The sequence below is a fragment of the Crocodylus siamensis genome, chromosome 1 (genome assembly GCF_052110815.1).
Source record: "Crocodylus siamensis isolate JL-2025a chromosome 1, ASM5211081v1, whole genome shotgun sequence".
Lineage (NCBI taxonomy): Eukaryota > Metazoa > Chordata > Crocodylia > Crocodylidae > Crocodylus > Crocodylus siamensis.
The window spans coordinates 245,360,221-245,374,018 of NC_143395.1; the positions used below are offsets into that span (position 1 = coordinate 245,360,221).

At 39.8% G+C, this 13,798-nt stretch overlaps 1 protein-coding gene across 3 annotated transcripts in view; it reads left to right on the top strand.

Moving 5' to 3' along the window:
* USP25 (ubiquitin specific peptidase 25) overlaps nt 1-13,798 on the top strand; it is a 158,727-nt gene that overhangs the window by 44,574 nt on the left and 100,355 nt on the right. For 2 of the 3 annotated variants that reach the window (XM_090060085.1, XM_090060094.1), the window contains exons 4-5: nt 3,399-3,522; nt 13,441-13,603. In XM_090060085.1, coding sequence (XP_089916211.1) covers nt 3,399-3,522; nt 13,441-13,603 — 287 coding nt within the window. The remainder of the gene's footprint in view (nt 1-3,398; nt 3,523-13,440; nt 13,604-13,798) is intronic. The other variant, XM_090060105.1, reaches the window with a different exon arrangement.

Here is a 13,798-nt window from a genome sequence, read left to right on the forward strand (position 1 = left end):
CTGCAGTTCATCAGTGGTGATAATAGCAGAAAGTGAGACTTAAACAGCTTCTTGTAAATAAAAAATGGATCACCATGAGGTGCCCATAGGGAAATACCATTTTCTACTGCTTTGCTGATGGCTTTTTTCTAAGGCTGAGTACACGCATTAAATAATTTGGGAGAATTCTCTGTATTTTGGTAGAGAAACTTACCCAGAGCCATGTGTACGGACATTTGAATGCTGAAGCCCTGAATAGTGGAAAACTCACAGTGCTGACATTGTGCAGCTAAAGAGGGTGACTATGCACACATCTCTGTGTGTTCTGCAGGCTCCCTTAGTCTCCCTGGCAACAGATGGCAATGGTTCATAGCGCAGCCTTGATTTATTGCCTGTGGTCAGTCTGTGTTTCTCTGCGGCACAGTTATGCTACTGCCACTCCAGGGAGCTCCGCACAGGGGACTGGTACTTGGTGCTGCAGTTTGTGTGGCGCCCTTTCAGCTTGCTGACACACATGGTGCCCAGGGCTACAGTCTGAGGCTTCATGTACACTGGTAAATTTAAACATGCAAATTACAGGGATCATAAGTTTAAATCCATGCACAGGGCAGCCGTGTATGACTTGCCTGGTGCATGGTTTAACAGGTTCCAGGTGGGGGGCAGCTGATGGTTTCCCCCTGCCCAGGGAAATTAAATCTCATGTGGGGCCTCAACATTTGGGACTTGGGGCTGTCCCCCAGATGTGAGGGCTGTCCTGTGTCCCATCCCTATGTTCAGCCTAGCATCAGGATGGGAGCACAAGGCATCCCCAGGTATGGGGTACAGTCTTGTGTCCCAAATGGATAGGCCACATGTTCAATTTAAGATACGATAGAAACTAGTCACAGCTGTGATCCACAAATAATGTAGAGCATCTCTGTGGCTTGTTTGCCACATTTAAAACCTTAAATTAGCTGAATGGGTGGCACTTCATAATTTATGGTGCAATCTATTTGTTAATCGTTAAATGTAATGCCTTTCAGAGGCCTAAGGTGCCATCCTGCTTTGCCTTATTTTTTGTTTTAGTACCAGTAGAGTGTGCCTGCTCTGACTGGCCAGATCTTACAGTTTGAAACAGTGAATGTCATGTTTGTAAATGGCCAAGTTTTTTGGCTCATGTTATGCTAAACACTAAAACCTATACATCGCAATCCGATAGGTGTTACCTTTTTGTAATTTAAGTACTATTTTTGTAATAGATTTAGTCCCCTCCGAGGGAATGAAGTTTAGAACCCTTCATTTTTAAGTGTCTCTGCAATATTCTTCAAGGCTACTGTATTAACTTAAAACAATCCAACAAGTGCAAAATATATAAAGATAGAGAAGCTTTTTTTGCTTTGTTTTTTTGTTTTGTGTTTTGCTTCTGTTTTTTTATTTTCTGCATATTATGGTTTTGTAGGTTGCTTTTACAGGTAAGAGCATTCCAGGTGCTTCTGAGGGATCACTAAACTAAAATGAAGCCCCAAAAAATAACTTGGACCATAATGGAAGAGGGGAAGGGACTTGATGTGGGGAAAAAGGCAGTGGGAGATGTCCAGGATTAAGCTTGTTAGAGATGTCGGTATTAACAGATATCACAAACGTCTGTCAGTTTCAACCTTTGGTGAAATAATTAGCTTGTATGCTAGTAGTCTGTAACTATGGAGATGATTGTTGCATAATATGCTTAGTATATCATTTTGATCCAACAGAGCATATCCACACCCAAGTAAGTCCAGGAAAATAATAGATGCTCACTCTGCAGCATGCCAATATATTCAGGGCAAAAGTCACAACCTAAGAAGAAATGTTACTTAGTTTGGCTTTACATTTCTCCACCCACTAACAGTCTCTCCCCTACACCCTGTATTTCTGATTCCCTTTTCCACACTATCCTCTAACACCCAGATGTAATATTGGAGTAACAACACCTTCCATGCTCCTTTTTGTTGAGCTTCTCTTTCCTATTTGGTACAGAAGAAAAAGGGTAACTAGCTGGTCCTAATGAAGGTAGTACGAGAGTCATTTTTAACCTACATGTTTTCCTTTTTCCCTGTTTGAATTGCATAATTGTGGGTTTTTTGGTCACAGAAATATCAGTACTTAAAATGATGTGTTCAGCATTTTGGGCGTGTAGGCCAGTGAGTAGTGTGGGGCTGGTATGCAGGCTGGATTTGACCCTGCATACCAGGATCAGGTCTGCACCACCTTTGCTTATGCTTACACTGCCCCTGCCTGGCCTCGTGTCGTGGGATTGGGCTCTGTGTGCCCAACCTGGTGTGCAGGGCCACGGCCCACAGGGCTCTTCCTGGACCCATGGGGAGCCACTCTGGGCTGGATCTGGCCCACAGGCCAGGAGTTGAGTAACCTTGCTTTAGAATCCTTAGCCCTTTTGCCTGTGTTCCGTAGCTGATGGTTATTTCCATTGTCTGTTTTGGCAAGCATGTGGCTGTGCTTGACTATGGGATGGGTAATTTAGCAACATAGAGTGATAGTATGTATTTTCTTCTGAGGGACTTTGTTATAGTCGTTAGAATGGGGAATTTACAGATTGCTTGTCAGTAGGTGACTGTGGTGGTTTGATTTTGATGGAAAAAAAGAAATAGACCCATAAGTATTTTTTTTCTTTAGCAGCCATCCAGTCTGTCCTGTTTTCCTAAACTGAGGATCTGAATTTTTTTACTTGAATACCTGATTGAATTTTCCTGTTTGGCTGGATAATCCCAATAATCATTTGGAATGGAAATTAACCTGTTAATTTAGTTTCAGACCAAAGTGTATGTTGTTGGGAGGGAGGGGGAGAGTATAACAGTGTAAAGATGTGTAACTTCACTTAGTCTGGATTCTTACCCATAACTAGTTTCCCTGACAAGTATGTACCTAAGTGTTTTTAAGGTTGGGGCTTTTGTCTGTACTTTACAGATACAGAAAATATGCAGGGAAATACTGACTATTCTCATTTTGAAGGTATCCTTCAAGAGAACTTTATTTTCATTAAATAGCTTTGGGAAGAGGTGGGGAATGAAAGGGATTGCTGACATACTGCACTTAAAGAAAGAGGCTTCAGAGAACAATGACTTTGCAGAATTGCACCCTAAAATTGATGGGTAACTTCAAAGAAAATAACATCTATGGGGAAATAGGACCTTGAGAAAGGAAAAAAACTCTTTGGAACAATATTGTGTTTTATTGTTTTTTCCCCACCTTTACTTATCAAGATGGAGGGAGCATGTGGTGAAGATCTTGAGATGAGTGTTGGAATGTAGGCCAAAAGAAATGAATTCTGAGGAGGGTTTTGAATGCAGTCTAGCAGTCCATGCTAGTTTTGTATCCTCTACAGTAAGATTTATCTTTCATTCTGTTTCACTTTTAATTTTGAGAAAGATAGTTTTGCTTTTCAGATGTGATTGATCTCACTGGAGATGATAAAGATGATCTTCAGAGGGCAATTGCCTTGAGTTTGGAGGAATCAAACAGGGCATTCAGGGAGACTGGAATAACAGATGAGGAACAAGCCATTAGCAGGTAAACAAATAACTTGTATAAAGCAGAAATTAAATTTTAAGAGATGAAGATTGGCCTGTATTGATTTTATTCTTTGTAACAACCACCACACCAAAAATAACTTGTTTACTTTAATCTGTGCTGCTGCTATGCTTGGCTTCTGAAGTGTTGCTTTTACTAAATTGTATATTCTGCATTAGAAAAATAGTCCACTGTGTTTTTGGTAGAAATTAATAATGTCTCATGGCTATACAGTTTAAATATCAAAGAGGGAAGTAGCAATGTATCATCAGAAAAAGCACAGTAAGATGAAGAAGCTACCACTTGCAGCTTGCAGGTTTCTTTTTCCAAGTTCTTTTTCATTATTACAATAACACTGTCTCATGTGTGTGCTAGGAAAGTTTGGTTATTAGGGTTCTTAACTTTTAGTGGCACTGATAATCATTAAACTTCAGCTATTAAAAAGTATTTTTATTATAAATCTCATTTTTGTTTAGTCAAAAATTAGGGGAAAAAATAATTTTTTGGGGGGGTGAAATTTACCAGACTTCATTTTGTCCAAAGCTTGGAGGAGGGTGTTGTGTGTTGGCTGCTTTTTAGCAGCTTACAAAATACAGAAATTTATCTTGGGGCTACTTTTTGAACAGCAGTACAGATAAAACAATTGAGGTTTGAAATTAGGTGTGGGTATAGTTCTTACTGAAAAAGCTGCAGACAGAGGAAAATGACTTTGATTATGACTGTTTGAAAGTAAGATATGACATACTTCCAGTAGACTTATTTGATAAGTCTATAAGCATTGCCCAGTGGAAAATTTGCCATGCTTTTCTATGTTCCTATAATAAATTGAGCTCTTGATTGGCTTGGACACACTTTTTTGAAATGTTTTGAGAAACTTGGGTCTTATTAAAAGGCATACTTTGGCTACTGGATTATCATTCAGAATGTCCTCTTGGCCAGGTTTGATGCAATTTTGGATCATGCAAGTTCACTGCTCCAATCCTACTGCTTGGAATGCTGTGTTTAGCAGTGAGAGAGAAAAATACTGCAGCAAAAATTCCACATGTTCTTAGAAGTAAAGTCTTTTTATTTTCATTTTCTATATCATTTTTGAAAAATGCAAGTGCGCCAACTACAAAAAGAAAACATGCCAAAGAATACACCTAGATAAGTGGAAAGAACTATTTAATGGTCAGAGTCATCTGAACATTTTGACTAGATAAAAATCTCTCAAAGTGCTCAGAAGAGTCAGATGGACTGAAAAAGAAAGGGGTGGAGGGATGCTGTAACTGTATTTTCTTGCTTAGAGCATGCCCTGAAGCAAGAATAAAGTGGGGAGAGATTTTTCCAGTTACGGCTTCATAGAGCTGAGACAGAATCTAATCTGCAGCGACTTACTTTCTTGCTTAACCAAAAGCTGAACCCCTAGCTGCAACTGAAGACTAGTTTCCAGGGTTTTGAGAACATCTAAAGAGTACTCAGGGCTGTAGAATAAGAAAATGGAGAGAGCAGGAGCAGCTAGCAGATAGCAAAATTGCTCTCAGAAAAGTTAGCTTGATAGTGGACTGTCAAGACTATTAAAAGGAGACCACTACCATCAACACCTGTGGAGTGAAGAACATAAACCATTAAGTCAAATGACTCCTTTAGCTGTGTGAATAGTAATGCTGCTGCTGCTGATTTTCTGTGGAGTAGGAAATGGATAAGGATACTTTTTGGGCAGAAAGTTAGCTACCCTGTTTTAAGATCTGCACCCCAATTTGGGGTGGCAGGGTGATGATTTTTATACAAAAGGTGCACATGGCATGCAAGTAAGTATTACTGTTAGCTATTGAATAGGGCCGTGATGGTATTCTTTAGGTTTTGGGGATGTGCATGTTCTGCAATACCAATGTATGAGAATATAGTGAGAACTATTTTGCCTGATGTAATGTAAGAGATACTCAGGGTTTGTGAAGTGTAGATGTAGATGTAGGAGGAATAATCCTGCTTTGAGTCTAGATGTGAGGCTCTCTATTTGGCATAGCAGCCTTCATTCTCTTTCTCTCCATTCTTTGGCTTTAACTGCCCCTTCTGGACCATTTTCATGTTTTTGGGGCCTTCTGTCTTTAAACCTCTTTTTTCATTTTCCCAGTTCTTCTTCCCCAGATAAAACAAAGGGTGTCCTTGGAATGTAGAAAGTATTTATAATTTAATTATAATTATATGTGTGATTTAAATTTGAATCATACAAGCCAAGTAGAGGGACAGTCAGGATTAAGGGGAGGTGTCCAATGTTAATCTCACAGCCACTGCTGAATTGACAGTAGTTTTGGGCAGTCCCAAAATCTCTCTTTCTTCGGTTTGCCTTTCTAAAACAAGGTATGTTTGTTTTTGGCAGTGAGTGGCCTGTGAGAAAATATGGTAGTTTTATATTCTTGGGCAAGCTGACAGGCCACTTTGTTTTACTGTTTGAGAGCTAGAAAGGGTTGCCTTTTTAATGCGAGTGTAAAGAACTGAAATAGCTTCTGATTTTTGTTTACTAAATTAAAGGAAAGGTAAAAATCAAAGTGGCAGGTAAACTGGGCCTTGGAACGCTGTAAATAATGATCAGCTAAGGCTTTTTTTTTTTTACTGGTTACTTCATAGAGGTAGACATTTTCAAGTATGCATATAGCAGTTAATTACCTAACCTGCATTGATTACTACAGATGACTTATTACTTATGAATGACTTGGCTAGTACAATTTAATATTGCATGAATGTTAAGCGTTTGTGTTTGACTGCCTTATTTTTAATCAAGAAAGTTCTGATTGACTACATAAATACTGAAAGATCTGTAACTGAAATGTCCAGAAGATGCTAAGCACACACACAATCTGTTTTCAGTTAAGATTTTTAGTTTTGTTACTTTAAAGGGAAAAAATTCCTGTCACTGAATATTTCCATAAAGTGTGCAACTCTAAAATATTGTATTGATGTATGAAGGCTTGTCCTATTTTCTTTTTCTTGTGACCACTCTTTTATCCGTACTGGGCATTTAGGACTTGTGTTACTAGCCATGTTAATGTGTATGTTTTACACTCACCACTTCTGGAGATTAATATTGAGAAGATAATGTCTTTGTGTTCATCTTATATTCAGGTATCATTATAACAGGCCCAAACATAATGTTTTTGGACCATAGGACCAGGACTCATGGGCCCCCTAAAGCAATCTCTCTGGCAGCTGCTTTCTTTCAGTTTACAGCTTATTATAATTTTCCCCATCTGTTACATCGTTGTTTAAAATGTAATGGTTTCAAACAAAAGTATAAATATATGGTAACATTATAATAATTGAGACTGTAACAGTTTAAGAATGTAAATGCTTACAATATAAGATGCCTACAGTAAGGATGTCAAAGTTTTACTTTAAATGGGTTTCCAAATATGGCCCCATATTACGACTGCTATTCAGAAAAACATCCCTACTAAAATCTATTTCCAATGAAGTATATCAGACTTTTGGTTGGATAAGGATTGTTGCATCCATGGATTTCTTGATTTGTTATAACTAAAGCATTTTCCCCTTGTATACTGAGCCATATCTGAGATCGCTAAAATTCATACTTCTGTGCATAGTTTGAATTTGTGCTTCCAATTTTTTAGCGTCTCATTGTGGGCCGCATTCTTGGGAGTTTTCATCTGTTCCATTTGTTTTCATTATGAATAATGTGTATATTGCGTAGAGCCAGAACTATGATGTCCCCAAATTACTTTCTAATTAATTTGTGATTTCTGCTTGTGTGAGAACAATCCCTGAGACCAGTTTCAGAGGAGAATGACTTTCGTATCATGCCACCATTTCTTAATTTCTGGCAGTGTTTCCATAGGGTAGAACTGGGAGGAAAGGAGGGATCCAATATAAGCTCTTGAGTAATTTTATAATGGTTAGCTTTTGTTTTGAGCAGAAGTTCATATTTTAAGTTAGCTTATATTGCAGCCATCACCACTTTGTCCAAAGCTGACTGTAATTGGCAGGCTAACTTCTGCTGCATCGAGTGTAATGCTTATGATGGAGCCTGTGGTTATTTTTTACAATAGAAGGCAAAGGTATAGTAGAAGTAGGATGTCTAAGGGCACATTAGTGGCTGGACAAAGCCTATCCTGGCAGGCGATTCATTATCATTAGGAAATAATGCCACAACGCTAGCAGAATTCCAAGATTTATTATTAAAACTGAAACTATCAAAATTGAGACAGGATTTTAGGTGAGGACAGAACCCATGAATATTATTCTGCCGTAAAAAAAAAAAAAAAAATAGAAAAATTATAAAATGCAAGGTGAAAACAACTTCTGAAGTAATAAATAGAACATAAATGCTACTTGTCTTTAGCTACACGTTAGTTGTAGGAGCAAAGATGCTGCAGGAGTATAACAGGGAATACCTTCCTATATTTGTACAGAAGACCATATCCAATGTTTTGCGGGGGTTTTTTGCCTAGAGAGGCGACTTTTTAAATTTCAGATAGGAAGTTGTAAGAACTCTGCAGGAACTGCCTTGGAAATTCATATTGAGTTAGTCTGACTGCCATTTTCCAGAATGGGCCATATGAACAATATTACATATTCTAACAAGTTCTGTTGTCCAGAATTGAGCCCCAAACTTGGGCAATTTTCCTTCAGTTTAAAAAAATCGCTTTTGTAAAGTGTGTAATTGTTCTCTGGGAGATGGTATGAGGTTACATTTAAAGCTTCTCTTAGCCAGGATTGGTGCTACCCCATCAGCACAACTTCAGTAGTAATGCAGTACTGTAGAGAACTGACTAAATTAACATAGATCATTCTTACTGTTTAAGAAATTGTTTTAAATTAGTGTGACATTTATCTTGGAGCTTTCTTTAACCTTCAAGTAGCTGATTTCTTCCCAAAGCAAAACTGTGACTGCCTTAGCATGCTGTCACAGGGGTGTATTATACATGTTACAGTTATCACACAATTAAATGGTTACAGGTTTCCCTTGATTTTTATACAGGTTCCATATATGTGAATCCACTTGTATGTGATCACCCCTTTTCTATCCAAAATTCCTTATGTGAGGTGAATTCACTCGTATGTGATTGGGGTTCCACTTGTCCCCACTCACCCCAGCCCCTGGACTGTACCCTGCTGTGGTGCAGGCAGGTGGTGTCAGCTGCTCCTGGGTCTGCTGCAGCAGCTGGGGTGAGTGGGAAGAAGTAGATCCCCGGGAGGTTTGGGGCATGGTGCAGCCCAGCAGCTGCAGGTAGCTGGCATCAGCTACTCCTGTGACCACTGTAGCAGGGACTGGGGTGAGTGAGGAGAAGCAGAGGCCCCAGGCTGCAGCAGGCAGCAGGAACTGTGAGTGGGTGCGGGATGGGGGTGTGGCTCGTGCTGCTTTGCACCCCACAGGAGGGCTGGGGGTGTGTGTGGGCCCCCACATCTGTGTTCGTGACAGGTGTCAGCTGCTCCTGGGTCTGCTGCAGCAGCTGGGGTGAGGGAAGAAGCAGATCCCTGGGAGGTTTGGGGCATGGTCCAGCCCAGAAGCTACAGGTAGCTGGCATTAGCTACTCTTGTGACCATTGTAGCAGGGACTGGGGTGAGTGGGGAGAAGCGGAGGCTGCGGCAGGCAGCAGGAACTGTGAGTGGGTGTGGGATGGGGGTGTGGCTCTTGCTGCTGTGCACCCCCCAAGAGGGCTGGGCCCCCAGATCTGTGTTCGTGACAACAGCAGGCTGGTACTGGCAATGCTATCAGGCCACCAGCGGGCAGTTGGGGGTGGGGAGGGGCTATGGTGAATTTTGGGGTGGCAGCAGCCCCCCTCCAAGTGCTGCCACCTCATTCCTTCAGGCAAGGCTGGGCTCTTCTCAGTGCTTCAGGCAGGTGGTGGTGCTGGGATGGGGATTGCTACCACCCCAACATTTGTTATATCTGTCCCCAACCTGCCCATTTGGAGTGTTGGGGAGAGCCCAGTGGTGCCACCAGCCCCAGTCTGTAGCAGCAACCTGCCATCCTGTGCACAGGTCTGGGGAACAGGCACTTCCCAGAAACTAGAAATCCATCAGCTACAAGGGCTCCAACCATAGGGGTGCACTGTGCCCAGCATCAAATCCCTATGCCCAGGGAATGATGGTTGCTATGATCCCCAAAGCTTGGCAGTTTCGAGCACCCCTGAATCTTGGGGCGTGCAACTGCTGCCATCCCCCATGCCAGGCTGTTTCACACACCCTTCAGCCTGAAAGTCATGGTTACCATGATCCCCTTGTCTTGGGAGTGTGTGGGATGCCCCTATGACTGGCAGCCCCTCAGCTGAGCGCATGGTAGTGTGGATCATGCATTGGATCCCATTGTGCCTTTATCTGTACTTGCAGAGAGGGCCAAAAATACATCAGTGATGGGGGAAATGAAGCTGAGAAAAGCATGCTTTAGATCCCTTCATCCTTGAGGTTTCCTCGGGAGGTAGCACTAATTTTGCTACAATGAAAGTCAGCCTATTTCATTTAACAATTAAAATGCAGAACAAATATCTGGCTACTCTGCACTATTTGGACGCATCTCTGAAGTGAAATGAACAAGAAGAGAGGAAAAACTCTTATAATTATATATGCATGCAGTCTCTTTAAAATTGGGGTGTGCTATTTAAAGGGAGTTCAATCTAGAAAAAGGAATGTTTTAACACTTTAACTTGGTGTCCATTTTGAAGAATAATATAATTCTAAGGTGTGATAACATTGCTAATAGAAAAGTAGCTTTTTAAAATTTGAAAAGCTTCCATGAATAATACAGGGTAATAACAAAACAAAACATTCACAACAGCAGTAGATCTCTAAACTGCTTATATATGCCATCAAAACAATTCAGTATCTTTGAATATTAAAAACTTGGAGTACAACCTCCAGAATACTGGGTAATTAGGTTAATCTGGCACTGACAGAACACTGAATGAAATATTACAAGTAGGAAATTCCTGAAACAGATGTACAATTTCATTTTTAGGGTGTGCTTTTTCTTAAGATCTCTCTCCCCCTCTCGATCTCTTCCTCTCTCTCATATATGCATATACTATGTATGTATGTATGTATTTAATTAATATGCAATAATATATAAAATAATAGGTGGATGTGCACATGCATACACACACACACACACACACATACACAGTATTCCCAATAAGCACTTATTTTTTAATCACCAAGCAATATAAATGTCAAATATTTTATTAATGCATAGGTTAAGTAAGAAGATATACAGAAAACAATGCTAAGAAGTAATATCAAGGTTAGAGATATGAGCTTCCAGAAGTCAAGACATTTAACTCAAGTTGTTAAGCTAAACTTTTACTTGAAAATGATGTGCGTATAGTATTGATATATTCTGCTATAAATACTACAGTCTCTATTAACAGAAAGTTAATAAGCATAGCTGTGGGGAAGAGTTTTTGCAAACTCCAAAAATTTAAGGATTGATAATTTCCCCCACCACAAATAAGGACAAAATATTGAAGTTGCGTAAATTTTCACAAAGTACACATCTAGGAAAGATTTAGGGTTATATGTACTTTGTGAAAACTTACATTTTTCTGTAGAGTTATCTTATACTGGAGTAAATATAGTGTGGCTTTTTCCCCCAATCAACATGGGGAAAGAAACTCGTCATCTTACATTCCCATATGAAGAAACCTCATTAAACATATTATCTATCATTGAATTCTGCCAAAGCAGCATGTGCTCTGTAATGGAAACAAACTATGAAATTGATTAAATGCAGCTAAAACAGAGCATGGCTATAAAACATATGGCCCACATTGGGCAAACATACTGATGGAAACATTTTTTTTTTGTGGTCGTTAAGAAAAATGAGAAGTTGCTTTTGTAAGAGGGAATGGGCTCAAGCCTAGAGGTACTGCAATACCAGGCTGTCACTCAGATAGGCCAGAGCAAGTTCTGGCATCCTCCCCTGATGCCAAAAATGGAGATGGGAGACTATCATAAGGCTAGGTTAGTGTAGCCCATCTGAATAAGATAGATGATAATGCCTACTGTGCTCAGTCCCCCTCAACATTGACTCCTTTTCCAAGTCATGGTGAGCCACTATGTTGAATGCATTTTAACTTCTTCCCTCCGACAGCTCAGCTATGTCTTTCTTTCCTTTTTCCAAACATTCTTATTTCTTCACCAGCCTTTAATGCCTGGGAAATGTCACCAAATGGAGACCCAAACATTTCACCCAAAATCACTCTGTTTCCCCTTCCCATAGCTTGTTGCTTATGATTAGTTTGGCCCTGTCCTCCATGGGGGTGGAACTGGACCAGGTTGTCCTGTGCCTCATCTGCATATAAAATTTTGGAGGATCCCAGGACTCATGACCAGAACGCCCAATTTCAGTCATGAGTTGATGGCTAATTAGCACAAGGATCCTTTTGTGGGGCATATCTGGAGTACACACATATGCTAAGCTGTGCAGTCCCTATGGCTTAATATGTTGTTGACTCTGCTGGTGCACAGCCCAATGAACTATATGGTAAATTATGAGCCTTTTGGCTTTGGACTAATACCATGTATAGTTTGTGCTATATATACATAGGTACAAAAATGTTACTTAAAAGTATGTTTATGAAGTATCAGTGCTAAAACTTGCAGCAGTTTCAAAAAAAGTAAAATGTATTAATTGCAGATGAACTAAATTACTACAAGTATGGTTTATTTCAAAATCAGTGTTTTAAAATGTGTCCCTCACATCCAAGTGCTTAAGGAAAGCAGGTTCTGAGAGTAAGGGTGGGGGGAGGAAGGGAAGGGGCTGCAGGGGGAAGAAGTTCTATGGGGCAGGGGGCCATCTGATTGTCCCCTCCTCCCCGGATCTATCTTCCTTGCTGTAGCAATGGAGGGGGACAAATTCAAGGCAAAACTTCCAATAATTAGGTTCTATACTGGGAAAATTATAACAAATGTATAAATTCTTCCTGTATAAAATCTAATTATTGGGGGAGTCATCTTATATTCAGAGTAGTTTTATATTCTAGTAAATATGCTAATTTGGTTTAGCTTCTTGAACAATTAATTCAGTATCAGAGCTTGCATATATACATTCTGTTTTCTGCTCAGAATGTGTGGCTACCAGAGATGTTTCCAAAATCCTTAAACTATATTTTTTTCAAGTCAGTGAGGCTAATGATCTCTGCATTGACATCAATAATACGCAACATGGAGTTCATTGGAATTTGTGCTCCAATGTGTGCCAGCATGAGGGTGCAACTCGCATCTGAGTAGTATTTTTCTTGCAAAGGTTTTTTAAGTCTGGAATCTGCCAATTCCTCTGGGGAGGAAAATGGAATTTTTTCATGGTCCATAGGCATGCTCAGGCTGCATGTAGCAGTTAGTCTTTTGCTGCGCACAGGATTAGCCCAATGCTTCAGGGTGTCTGAAAACCTGGATTCCGTCATTTGCTTGTCACTGGCATGCTTGCTGGGTGTTGGGCGAGCTCAGAAATGTTTTCTTTATCTTTTTCTTTTATCTGTTAAATAGTGACACAGTGCATTGTACAGCACTGGGATGTCTGGATAAAAAGCATTTTGAGTGGCTCTCAGTATTTTATCTGAACTCCTTCCTTTCTCCCCAGTTATGTCCATCTGAACAATTGGGACTCAGTTGTAATAACTAGCTTTCTTATTTTTAACTTTCTAAAATGTATTTAATTAGTTTGGGTGAAATTAGAATAGGTATTGTTCAGTCATGAAGAGTTTGGTTCACTAACATTTTCAGATATGTATCTCCTTTTATCATCCAAGACAAGTTGCAGCATTTAAAACTTGTTTGTCTAAATCAAGGATAAGCCTACAATCTTAAATTACTGACTGATTTAATCATGTATTTTGTACCAATATTTATATATATAATTGCATATCTTGAAGTTTTTTCTACTGTATTTTAGCTTTCTTTTTCTCATGTTTCCTTCTGCTTTTTAAGAGTCCTAGAAGCCAGCATAGCAGAAAATAAAGCAAGCTTGAAGAGGACACATCCAGAAGTGTGGAGTGATTCTCCAAATCCGTATGATCGAAAGCGGCTAGAAAACTGTCCGGTTGGGTTAAAGAATGTTGGCAACACATGCTGGTTTAGTGCAGTTATACAGGTAAGTGTTTTCGTAAAGATCTCTGTTTTTTGCATACTGTTCTTCTACAAAAGGTTATAACGGGTAGAATCTTGGCTTTTTTTTTTTCCCTTGAGCCTGAAGTATAAGGCTCTGAGTGCTCAGTAAAACCAATACTATGTTTACAGAATCTAAAAAAATCTATACTGCTACTTATTGTAGGCAGTAGACTTGCCT